The sequence below is a fragment of the Tauraco erythrolophus genome, chromosome 3 (genome assembly GCF_009769465.1).
Source record: "Tauraco erythrolophus isolate bTauEry1 chromosome 3, bTauEry1.pri, whole genome shotgun sequence".
In the NCBI taxonomy this organism is placed as follows: Eukaryota; Metazoa; Chordata; class Aves; order Musophagiformes; family Musophagidae; genus Tauraco; species Tauraco erythrolophus.
In genome coordinates this window covers 2,411,573-2,425,244 of record NC_141467.1, presented here as the reverse complement: position 1 = coordinate 2,425,244, position 13,672 = coordinate 2,411,573, and the positions used below count along the sequence as shown (strand labels likewise).

General features: G+C 40.9%; 1 protein-coding gene across 1 annotated transcript in view; it reads right to left on the bottom strand.

Moving 5' to 3' along the window:
• PHLPP1 (PH domain and leucine rich repeat protein phosphatase 1) overlaps positions 1 to 13,672 on the bottom strand; it is a 146,386-nt gene that overhangs the window by 43,425 nt on the left and 89,289 nt on the right. The window contains exon 4 of the mRNA XM_086608960.1: positions 4,823 to 4,989. Coding sequence (XP_086465086.1) covers positions 4,823 to 4,989 — 167 coding nt within the window. The remainder of the gene's footprint in view (positions 1 to 4,822; positions 4,990 to 13,672) is intronic.

The window sequence follows — 13,672 nt, the reverse complement described above, 5'->3', positions numbered from 1 at the left end:
ATTAATTTAAATAACTTCAATAAATATGTGCATTTAAAAGCAAATTCCTCTCCAGAAGAGCAACTTAAAAAAAAAAAAGAAAAAGGAAAAAAAAAAAAGAAGAAAAAATAAAAAGAAAGAAGAAATCAAAAAAACATAGTAACATGGGAATTAGGACAAAGACAGAGACACTGGTTTCCCTGAAGTACAGGCTCGGGAATAGCTACTTCAGCTGTCCTTCTCCAGTCCATCTACCGGAAGTGATCTGTGGGGCCTGGCAAGGGGGTAGAGGTATATTTGGCATGTCCTTAATCCATCTGACTTTCTGTGCAAACCTCAGTTTCATACACTAAAAGCAATAACGTCAAGCAGCACTTCACCGCACTTTGAGACCAACCAAGTGGCAGGCTGGAGACTTTCTTCCCTGCTCCTCAACCTCCAGGAACAAGCCAGAATCAAACTACACCTCACTGTGACTTCCAGCAAGCCTGCCTGCTGGGTTCAGACGGGTTGCTGGCACCGTCCCCCCTCGCTGTCTGGGAACCTAAGCGTTCTCTGAGCATTTCGAATTACCTACTTACTGCATGATGGGTTCATAAGGAGGCTTTAGCTTGAGGACCTCCCACATTCTGCACTTTCAGATAGAAACAGCTGTCCAACAGCTGGAACTGGCAAGGGATTTCAGAAACAATTGCACCAACACCTCAGGGTCCTTCATCTCATGAAGGACTGAAGGTACAAAGTCCTCCTACCTTCATCTATAGGGTATGAGATAGATGCAACTTCATCTATCTCATACCCTATAGATGCACCTTCGAGTTCAGCTGAACCAGTCCAGAAGGGTTTCAGCTGAATTGCCAGAGAGACTGTTGATTTCTAAAGAGGCTCTGGGAGAGAAGAGATATCAACTGATCTTAAGATAAAAATCCATATAATCACTGTTAATAATTAACAACCACAATCAGAATAACAACTTGTTCTTCAGATAAAACTGGCAAGCACAATTTTGTTTATCGTTAAAACAAACTTTGTGGTTTATTAAATCCCCTCTTTCTTTCTCCTTTGTTTTTTTTTTTTTAATCTGCAACAGGCTTATATTAAAAATCCACATACTGACAACTTACTTTTCAATATTAACAAGCAAACAGTATTCTTGATGCCAACAGTTTTTTCCACCAGCGCTGACTGAAACAATTAGGTATAAACATAAAGTGTGCTTGGCCCAGTGAAGCAGAGCCACAGTACAGACTATGGTTTATTCATTTGCTTCGAACCTAGAGCGATAGTACTCTGCAAAACTAGCAAGCCTCAACTCTTGTTTGCCTTTCAGAACGAGAGCTGTGAAGCTGCATTGTAGATAAGAGGATAGTGAGGTTTGGGAACACAGTGTACGTATGAATCTCCACTTTATCGTTAGGAAAAAAAAATAAAATCCACCAACCAACATTAAAACAGCGTAAGCAATAGAATTCGTGACAACTTAAGACAACAGAACGTCTGCAATCACTCTATTTGCAGTATACAGGAGCGAAACCACCAAGGGCTTTAAGGCAAATTCTGACTCGAGGGGAATATTATCACAAGACACATCAGCTGCTTCTAATAGTGCAACAGCTGAGCAATCTTTTAACTGGGGAATTTCCTCTCTCCCCCAAAAGAGAAATAGCCTTTCCTATCATCTAAAAAAAAAAAAAAAGCTACTGTAAGGGATCACAAGTACCAAAATTTGCTGTGCTCTTTTTTCAACACAGATGAATTTTCAGACTGCCTAGTTTTCTATGTAGTATGAAATATGTATTTCCTGGTAAGTAGGAAAAAAAAATACAGGTAGCTGTATACACCTTTCAACATTCAGACAGTTCAATTACAGAAGTAACAGTACTGTACTCCACAGCTGTGGAGTATCTACAGCAACAGAACTTAAATTTTGAGTGGACAATAAAGCAAGTGAAAGTGCAGCTACCAGGATAAAAAGTGCATCTACACCTCTAAACCTTCATACGCTACCAGCAACGTAGTTCCTGAGATGGAAGATTTTTCACTTACGCCAGGTACTGAGCAGGACTAAATATTTTATTCAGAAATACAATAAATTACATTATTTTAACAACTGAAAGAAGTAACTGCAAAAACAAAAGTAGGGATTCTTGATTTTTTTTTCCCAGTCTGTTCCTGACTGTACCTGTCAAGTCAGTGCATACGCCAGCATCTCATTACTATGACCCAGATGCTTTTAAGTCTACTCAGTGGGTAGCTGAAAAGTTGGTATTTTCTTCTCTTTGACATACCTCTTGCTCTGAGATCCAGCATTCATGAGCATTTGTTAAATTACTACCTAAAGTGATTCATTAAGAGGAGCAGCTACCACCAAGAGCTGCTTATAGCAAGACAAATCTTCCTAAGACTGCCATGCTAACCAGATTTTAATGGAAAAATTGTACCAGGAAGGGTAGATATAAATGCCAACACGTTTTGTTCACAACATCCAAGCATATGGATTATTTTGGAGCCTTAAATACTTCTGGGCTTGACTCACTGGTGCTGTGCCCTATGTGCGGCTGCAATTTAGCAACTGAGAATTTCATATAAAAGCCAACAGCACCAAATCCAAACAGCAGAGATTTTGTACTTGCCTTGCAGTGGTCTGAAAGAACATAGGGGAACAAAAAAAGACTCTCGGTTTATCCGGTCAAGTTTTACCTCGTGTAACCCCCAAAAGATCTGAAAATGGTTTTATGAAATTGGATTAAAAAGAAAAAAAAAAAAAAAAAAATCAGACAAATAACAACTTGTGTTCCCAGGAATGACTGAGCTTCCCTTCCTTTGCACACACTGAGATTCACGAATAATTTCAAAAAGATGCAGTGTTCCCTTCTTGCTAGACATTTGTGTATTTACTCACTACAGAAAAGCAGACTTACAGTAGCAGTCGAGCTGGCTCAAAGTTTTTTGGCAGCACAAGTAAAACTCAAGTTTTCCCCATCCTAAAGAGGAGAAGCTGGGACTGCATTTCTTAGGGCTGAAAGAAGCATGGCTTGGGAGAGCACTCCAGAGCCAGGCTCGTGCTGCTGTTGGGAGGCAAGAGAGAATGGATGTAGCACTGCTCTTCCCAACCCTCTGCAGGAGCCACCACCTCACACAGCCCTTCCCACTGGCACAGCAATGGGAACAGCGGCTTCCTGCTCCTCACTGCCTGGGTGATGCCACCTGTGATGGATGAAGACACAGCTGGAGGACATCAGCAGTGGCAAAGGGAAGGTCGGCACCAAGTCCGCGAGGCACTGGCTCTGATCCACTGAAACACTACCCTGTAGCCTTCCTAATATTTTTTTTTTTTTTCTCTCCAGAAGTTCACAGACGTTCCCGTGCCTTCTCGACACGCTCAAAGCAACGGAGGCACAGCAGGCTGCTAGTCACCGACAGAACAGGACCAGCTCTCAGAAGAACAAGACAATCAGTTTTGTGCCACCTCAGGTATATGCCACTTCTCCGGATTTTCCTGATGCAGAATCCCAGAAAACAGAAGAGTTTTATTTGGTCACCTGAACTCTTTCACTCTTGCACGTTCATGCTCACGTTGGCGAGAAGTATTTTAAGAGTTTATTAACTTTCAGCAAAACTCTTCAGCTGTTCCTACAACTGCAGTACCAAGGCAACATCGAACACACCATCGCATTATTTATAAACACTTTCTAATCCCAAACAGAATTAGCTGTATGCATATGGACAAAACATAATCAAGCATCTCCTTTACACTTTCTGGTATTTAAAAAGAAAAAATGATAAAAAAAATCATTAAAATAAAGACCTTCATTATTTGTCCATGTTTATCACCTAACTTAGGCTAAAATTCCACTTGCTAGCTGGAGACTTATACTGACATTCACAGAACATTTAATCCAGTATTCCTCTCCAGACTGTGTTCACAAGCTCTTGGAATCACTGCCTGCTTTGTTTGTGAAGCAGACCTGCTGGGTTCATTCATCTTCCATTATGCCAAATTTTTTGTTTTTCCAGAACAAAATTGGAATTACATAAAAATACAACAGCCCGCATAATCCATCTTGTATTTTTCAGTTGTTTTTCAAAGAGGAAGGGATTTAGAAATGTGGTTTAAAACCTTTCGTTTGAACAGGACCATCCACAAATATAATCCTGAGGTACTCTGCAATTCAGTTACCACTGAAATTAAAATCACAGCTGAATATAATTCGGTATGGAAACGTTCATCTGTCCGAATACAGAAAGCCTTCTGATTCCACAGGGCACAGACACTAAATCATTCAGATCACCGATCGTGCGCCTGTCTACCCATTTGTTACGTTCTCGGGTGAGCTGCAGTGGAAAGAACAACTGGAAGGTCACAGATACTAGAAAAGAAGAATTTCGGTTGAGCAGAGTAGAAAGAGGACAAGAATCAGGCTGAATTTACTAAATAAGGGTTTTCTTTGCTTGGGGGTAAGAAAAAACTTCTAAGTCAAGTCACACGTAGTAGTGTTCCTACCTAGAATGCATCCCTTTGATGGGCAGCTCACCAACTCCTACTCACTCACGTGAGTCAAAGATGGAAGAACTACAGTCTGGCCTCAGTATGTAGTTAAAAACAACACATCCTGAAAACTGCATTTTGGATTGAAAAGAGTCTGCTATTTACAACAAAAACATTAAGTTTCTTATGAAAGCTCGTCTGTTTTTAACACACAGAGTTACCCAAATTCTGAAGCGCTACAGCCAGGCCAATCCTCCACAAGAGGAGGTAGTAATTTTTTAGGAAAGTTCCTGCAGACCAGCGGTTGCTTGGCTCCAAGGGCAGAGGAAGACCAGTAGAACCGTATCACTTTACCTTTGTAATTCACTAAGCGCTCTACTTGTGGACGGGCTAGGGTTTAGCCTCAGGAAGTTCTGCTTTAAATTGAGATGAGTGAGGTCTTGGCTATAAAACAGGTTGGCAGGCAGGTGCTCCAGGCTGCAGCATGAAAGATCCACTGAGCTTATGCGCTGTGATGCAACCTGGAAGTCAAGAGATACACCAATACGTTAATATCGCAATAAAACAAGAACATATCCTCTCCCCCTTCCAACTCGAGATAATCTGCTCTTAAGCACAGCAGAAGTCAGTGTGGGCACATACACCTGATCTAACACGGTTTGCATCGTTGCTGCAAGTCAAGCCATGATCTCTTGCTTTGCCTCACTGCTTAAAAAACAGGTCCACACATGGCTAGCAAGGGGAAAGCGCAAAGGTTTGTCAAACTAGTAAGTGAAAATGACTCATCTTCATCAATGAAGTTGTGTGATACTCTACGACCAGAAGAAAAAGATAAGAGATTTGACACAAACTTCAGTTTAGTCATTCAGTTAGCAAGTGGCAGCAGCAAAAACATAGAGCAGAAAAGTCTTCTACACTGCTGCATGACTGGTCTGTACACCCAAGTGGGGAGAGGCGAAGGGACAACAGTCCCATATCACCCTGTCTCGATTTCAAGGGTCAAAAGCAGGTATTAAATGGCAGAAGAAAGAGTGATCCTGCTTATATCTTACTGCAGAGTAAAATATCACAGCAGCAAAGCACTCATCTCTTCTCAATTAATTAGAAAACCCTCAAAGAGTGTTAAAAATGTGACAAAAACAAAACTGAAATTTGGAGATTTACCACTGTTTTCCAGAAAGGGGAAGGTAAAACACATACAGTCTCATAGAGGCTGAAGAAATCATACCATCTAGTACTACATATCCTTTGCATCATTCCAATCATTCCATAGAGACCTAGAGGCAACAAATTCAAGTAAAAGCAACTCTGCCCCTTACCAAATCTCTAGGATACAGCTGGGTGAACTACATCCTGCTGCTTTACTTATTTACTATTCTTTATTTACAAAAAAAAAAAAAAACAACCTCAAAACACCACTGCAATGTAGAATTCTTATATTTTCTGTCCAATACTATTAAAAATATCCTTTCATAAAGGGGAGTCATGGAGCTAGCTACATGACAAAGCCCGACCACACAGTAGCACAAGACAGTGAGGATGGTGGGCAAGGAGGAGGGGTCCAATGCTAGAAGGATGAGAGGTGGTGTTAGAGCAGGCATGGCTTAGATCAAAGGAGGAGAAGCAAACAACTTGACTGCTATTTTAGACTTCTGGGACTGCACAAACATTGCTCAAACGGTTATGTGTTCTGTCATCTGCTCGCTGCAAGAGAAGCAATCATTTCATTTTATCATTGGCACTTTTACTGGCCTCATGTTAGGAGTCTGGAAGTACAAACATCACGTCTAAGGAACAAAAAGCGGAAAAAAAAATCCAACAAATTCATAATCAATGCCCAGTGACAGTCTGTAAGGGCTTCTAACTCTGATGAAGAAGACGTTCCCCAACCTCTGGGCAGAGATACAGCCCTTGCCATAAAGTGCCCTGAACTTAGACATGTCAGGTTTTGCTGGCATAAATGAAGTAGCTTGCCACTGAAAGGAAGGCCAAGGAGCTTTTTCTTCCTTTTTTTCCTCTCCAATGCAAGCTACACAGGCCTCAGGATAAGTGGTCTCTATTACAAACACACAGCCATAAGCTTGGAGAGGAACAGACGGTGCAGTGTTATTCTCTAATATGACCATTAATAATCCAGTCCTCCCACATCCATTAAAAAGCTCAAATTTTTGTTACTCAATTAGTTCAGTCCTTTTGTTACTGTAGCTACTATTTTTCTGCCCTTTGTACTATTAGACAAAAATTATTCATAGGCTATTCTGAGCAATAATTTCTGAAAGCTAGGTATTCAGTCTGTTTATCGTGGTTTATCAGTATGGTTCTCATCACACTGAAACACGAGAGATGAAGAAGTGCTGACACCCATTAAATTAAAAAGCAGAATGTGTATTTTCAGGTGTAACGCTTCCACACACTGTTGCTCCAACTACTTGTTTGGAATGTGACAGGAACAGTAATAAGCAACCCAGCAGTGCTTAGCAAGGCATGTTACTCTAAAAATATCTAAAGTACTGGCAACTCTGAGCCTGAACTATGATAAAGTAGTCAAATCCAAATTCTACTCTCGTCTCCAAAAAGGATGCAAATCCTTTCTTAAAATCATCAAGCCCTATGGGGGGAAAAAAAAAAAATCCTGTTAAACATAACTTTGTTTTTACAAGTTATATGTTCTGGTTATTTTTTGTTTGCTTGTTGGTTGCTTTTTTTTTTTAAAAAAGGAATCACTTTGTGATACGAAGAATTTAGTTAAGCTTTTCATGCAAATGACATACACTGAACGATGCCTCTACCAGATGGATAATTGTAAAAGTTAAAACCCCATTTTAAAAGGCGTTAGTTCTGTAACATCTGATTTTATTAAAGTCTTTTTTGTTAGCAAAACAGTACTCTAAGAATTAACTTCTGAGTTGTTAGAAGGAATACTCATATAAACAGTTATTCCCATAGCCAGGGATAAAGACTTTTATCATTGCTCAATACTGTTCTGTAACAAACTCCCAAAGAATAGAGGAACTAGATGAAAAACAAGGAAGAGTGACAAAGGAGAACATAATCTTAACAATACTTTCTTTGGTTCACCGAAAACTTTCATCAGCTGTTTTTGAAGTTCAGCACTGAAATTCTGAAACAATATTGTTCCCAAATCAAACAATAAAGGGATATTTCAATCTTGCAACTGTCTTCAATTGACTTAAATGCAGTAAGACCGTGCATGTGTGTGTGTGCTATTGTTGATTAAGAGCAAAGCATTTTTCTAAAAGATGATCCAGTTTTTAATAAAGCACTGGGTTTCCTCGACTCACTGTGGGGAATCACTGCAGAGAGAAGCTGATAAAGGGCACGAAAACTCTGACTAGAATATCTCTTACAGTCAAAGAATAAAAAGCATCTGGAGGAAGGGACGTTATCTGCTGAAAGTCGGGTTTCCACTGGAAGAAAAAAGAAATAAAACCATGATATCTGCTGTAAATAAATACCCCAACAAGTTACCTGGGCTGGGCTCAACAGACCTGTGCTGCAACAAAAATAGTGAAGAAAGTCAGCGTAGTAGCAATGCTAGAGGGAAAGGCTTTCTAGATACATATGGAACCTGCACCGAAGCTCATTAGGGCTTCTTTGGTGTTTTCTTTTGGAAAACTTAAAAAGTAGAACTGGTTTATATGCTTTCCATACATACATACAAATAAAACCACGAGCAGTACAGTTCACAAGAAGCAGCAGCCATTGTCCAGACCAACCCCTCTGATACGACTTCTCATCACATCCTGAACTGCATACATCCTTAACACTTGTTCTCAGATGAAATCCCTGTTGCATTTCCAGTACAAACAACATGGGGGAATGGCTGGGGCAATGACCTTCTTGGAAGATGGTGTATGACACCCTCTCAGTTACGCATAAGCTGTAGAGTCAATGCCTGTCTTTGCCAGACAAGCAAGACATGCAACAGTTTGACAGCAGAGTAGCAAGATTCTGAACTTTTTGAAGTCCGCTTTTCAGTAGGGATTTTGAATAATGAAAATATAAAGAAACAAGCTGAAACATGCAGCTTTCTCCATTCCCTGGATAGAATTTTTGAACACTTTATGGTCAATCACTGTCTTGCAACATCTCCCATTGTAATACTGGAGTAGTAATGGGGTAAGGCCAAATTCACTTTGCACATCAAACCACAAAGTCCAACGGAAGACTTTTTTCCTGTTCCTGTTGCAACCTCAGTTATGCAGCCCTGGCCTAGAGTGCTTTAAGTTCTTTTTTTTCAGTCTCCATGTGAGTATGGCATACTGAAGTGCAGTTTCAAAACAGCGGTATACAGCTATAGCACATGCACTACAAAGGGCCCTGGATCTACCCACTGGAAACATCAAAAAAGCTGTCATCGTGCTTTTAATTTTCCCCCAGTAGCAATAAAATGCAGCTTTATTCTGCAAATAGAACTACAAATAACGCTGCTGGAGAGCTCTCCCCCCCACCTCAGGCAGTACGCCTTCTGCTACTCCCCACTTAAGAGCTGCACATCTGGCAAAGAACTAGGAGTTTTCCAAAAAAATGAAAACTCACTTTTAAACATGTGTTACTTGTGTCACAATAGTACTTTTATGTATAAACGACGATCCACAAAAGCCAGCAGTACCTTAAATAAAAAAGGTTTTGCCAAGGTATTTCGATTTTAATTTTCTTTATCATCATTTTAAAAAGGAAACAGCATTTCAAGACTTGTGAAAGTACTGTATGGGTTCACTATAAATCTTAAGCAGCTGGCAACAAAAATACAGAAAAAATACTTGTATCGACCAATATTCTTGTCTCATCTTGATACACAGGGCTAAAAAACCACTTTGCTTTGTCTCTCAGTATAATGCCACCTCTGTCACCGAGCTACGCAACAAGACTGATTACGGTCTTTGTGTTAAAGCCTTGGCTACACTACAAAAATGATCTGTTGCTGACAATGGATGTCAGCAATGGACACAGCTGAACCCAGCTGGATGGACAAACACGAGCCTTGTTTACACAAGGACATCTTTTGGTGTGACCTGTGGTGCAAATTTAAACCTAATTATGCCTTTTTCCTGTTTACCCTCATCCCATTCCCTACAGCTCTATTCAGATAAGAAATTACTATTTAGGACTTACAGAAGACAATGAAAACAACTAAACAGCCCACACTGTAGAGGCAGCCAAATTCCCAGACTGTTTGCACTGAGTTAACCATGTTTAATTACACCTGCTGTAGGCATGCTCACACAAGGGCCATGTAATTTTTCTCCTTTAGGATTTGTTTTTAAACAGTTTGATAACCATCACATCCCTCCAATACCTGCATACGGCTTCACTAAACAGTGACACGCACGCGTGAAACATCTAAACTAACTGCTCAGAGCAAAGAGGTTCTCCTCACCTCGGAACTAACCTTGCTCCAAATCCTAATCCTCCTTTCTGCTCGAGTATCAAAGCCCCGCTCGGCAGAGAGGCCCCCTCCGCTGAGCTGAACTCCACGGCCAGCAAACACCAGTGCCCTCAGCCACAGTCAAGAGCTGAGGAAATGTCCAGACTGGTAAACAAATTAACACCAAAAACCTTCATGAAAGAGTGGAAAAAATAAATAAAAAGGTTTTTCTTTAAAGCCATATATTTTCCTTTTTAAATGACAGCTTCTAAAGCAGGCGCAGTCCAAAGGGTGACAAGGGAACGGCTTTTCTGGCCTCTCCTTTTTGTTTCCTTCCAAACTGTGAATTAGGTGCAGGCTAATTCAAGGTGAGGGCCTTGCAAAGAAAAGACAAAACTCAGCAGAGGCTTGAAAGCGCGCTGCTCAGATTCAAACTCAAGAGGCGATGCCACAGGTAAAAGCCAAAATTGCCTCCTAAGACGAAGAAGGGCAGGAGCATCCACAGGGCACGTGCTTCTCGTCCCACCTCTCCTCTGCTGGTGATGCAGCCAACAGCTGCTGGTACAAACACCTCATGCCAGGGAGACTCGGGGCACCAAGATTACTTATCTTGTCCCTGCTCTCCTTTCCTTAGCTCTGAACAAAGATTTATGTAGCACGCAGAAACAGCTCACTTCTACTTTTGGCCCTTGTGCAAAGCAGGAGTAGCAAACGTGCGTGGGGAGGGGGCACCGTGGTGGTAATGAAGCAGTTGTTGTGCTCCTTTACCCTTCGTGATGAGAGTCCAGAAGAAATTTCTTAGATGTGAAAGTCAGTGTCTCGGGTTTAGCACTGAGATCTTGCAAGTGAGAATTTGTCAAAAAAAGTGACACTTATCATCTGTCTTTTGGAAATGTTTGGTACTATCTGAAGTCATTGCCAGAATATGAGTATTTTTGTTCCTCCAGGAGGAAAAGTGCTCTTTTTTTACAGATCAGGTGCTGGTATCAATATCACATAGGGAGTGGTATCAACACTGTTACCTTGGTGGTGGCCACGCTGGGATGCTCACACTGATAAGATCCCTGCAAGGACAAAGCTTAAGATGCAACTTGGAGTTAAAGGACAGTAATTAGCTGTAGCATTAAGTTACTTATAATTCAAACATGTGAATCTCCATTTGGTGGAGCGGGGACAGTTACAACAGTTTGACTGAAGACAGTTCCTCTGTAAATATTGCAAAGCAGGCGACAGCCTCACAAAAATTGAGAAGCACCCCTTTTTCTTTTTACAACTTGTGTTAGACTTAGTTTTTTATCCAGACAAGCTGCTGTACTGCCAACAAGCAGACTTCCCAACCAGCAGCCCTCCAGCAAAGACCTTCTTTCAGCATTTACTATACATTTCAGCGTCTTGCCAGCAAGACTTCCAATAGATGTTCACTCTCTGAGTCTCCCCGGTCCCACGTGGAGAGGGTTGTGGGGTTTTGCTCATTTATTTTAAATAAGAGCTTATGCTAGGTCCTCAGTTTCTGACCCTAGGTTCTCCCACACAGCTGCATCGTATGGATTAATTCTACAGTGAGATGAACTCTCTCTTCATGCCATTATTTCACAGTATCTCAGAAAGGCCTTCTGACCCAAGTGTTTTATAATACAAACAATCATGAATACAGCTCTACTGGCCCAGGGCCTAAAACTCGTCTCCAGCGCTCATTCCCTCTTCTCCCTGGAAACCTTCCTCCTTCCCCACTGACTACAGAAGCAGCCTAAGGAGACCAAAAATCCCTCTAATCAGTTTTTTGCTATTAATTCCTCTCCTTTTTACCTCCTTGCTAGACTTTGCTTGGATAAGGTCTCAGTGTTCAGAGACATTCCATTTCAAGACCAGCTCAATTATCACCTTATACACACCAAAGTATTGTGCAATGTCAGTCCCTGCAATCCCCTCCAGCCTCATGGGATCTGCTCACCACAAACACTTAGTTTCCCTGAGCTTCATTAAGAGCAAAGTTATATTCCCCTGCTCAACTCTCAGCCCTCTAACCCCAGAGATTACTGAAACCACTTTGGGATCCTCCTGGATTGAACACACCTTAGAAGGTAACATCTGTGACATCTTACCAAGCTTCTAGCTGTAAGCCACAGTGATGCTTTCCTGTATTTATGCAAGACCTGCACAAATTCAGCTTCAATAATATCAGAACCTGATTTAGAGGTTTCAAAAGACGTTACTTGAAAGCTATTCCAGATGTGTGGGCGATACCTGGTTTTCCGTTCTCACTCTTGGCTGCAACACTTCAATAACTACTGTATTGTTAACTGAAGGCAGAAAGTCCAAAACAAGGACCACAGGCTCCCTAAATTTCAGCAAGGAAAAAGAAAAAAATAAAACAGTGAAGTTACAGTTTGGCTTGAAGAGAAATTAAGAGAAAAGCTTGAAGTCACCAATTACACCACTTTGGAAACAGCCGAACTATTTTGACATGGAAAACTAACCAGCTGAGCCAAAACACCAAGCTTCCCTCTCGAGCCATTAAGAGAGAGACTACAACGAAACACACTCAGAAGTTCATTTCCAGAACATTAACTAATCTCTAACAACAAAAGGTGCAAAGTAGTAGGTTTTGTGGGGAAAGAGGAGGAAGAACACTTTCGAGTGTTATCATCGAAAGAGAAACAAAACTGGCTTCAAGTTTGCATTGCCCAATCTTCTGCTCTCAGACTTGAGATGACAAGAAGCCACCCACTGCAAGAATGACCAGATATGACTGCAGAGCCAAGGTCCCAAACATTGAAGGTTTCGCATACACACAAAAAAGGAAGTCAAGTTCCGCACGGAAACCAGAGGTTTATGTTCAAATAACTTGTAATCACTGCTAAAAGGAAGCTGTGGGTTTATTTGTAGGGATCTATTTTTAGAGAAAGCATTATCTCAATATTGTCATTTTATGGTATTAGAGGAAAAAATGGTTTCCTGATACTAAACTTAAGAGTCATCACGTTTCCTGTAGGCAAGGATCCGCTCAAAAAAAGCCCCACTGAAAAATGAGAAAATCTTTCAGGGTTGGTTCTTCTTCACTAGATGCTGATCAACAGTTGCAAACAGGCTAATGGCACTTCTTAAGTCTCACAAATGTGAGGAAACCTGGGTAGTTATCCTCAAAGAAAACACGGTTTTTGCAGAGCCTTGGATTTGGTTAAAGGCTATTTTCAGAAGATGTCACTGATGTTGGCATTTTTAAACTCATTTTTAAGTCATACCAGTATAAAGACTCATTTTCAAGCTTCCAAGCACTACTGGCATAAGAAACAACAACTGCATGGTCACTCTTTCAGCAACCAGCACATCCCTAACCTCCAACCAACCTATCCCCAACACACACATAAACATGGTAGCCCAGAATCACCATGGTACATTCAAACACACGGACTAAGCCTACCAAGTTACAAGAAAACGTCAGAAACTCCTAACTGCAACACGAACAGTGTGTTTGTTGTGCATAACACTTCTCTGTAGAATTACCAAAGGTAATAACCAACACCCAAAGGTAAAAGCAAAAATACTTATCTAGAAATTCAGATCTTATGAAAACTAAGGTAAAGTCCTCTATAGTTTTCCTCCAAAAGTGGGATATCCATTGCTTAGGAGACTAAAACACCTGGAGAGGAGATTCTGTATCGTGTGACTCTAAAGTATAAATTTGCAGCACTGTAACAAGCAACATCCCAAATAAATTAGAATAAACTATTTTATCCTTGCATACGATTTTTCCCCACACTTATCATTGGCACTGCTCTGCAGTCAAAGCTTTGGAAGAAGGTATTCCAAGCTGG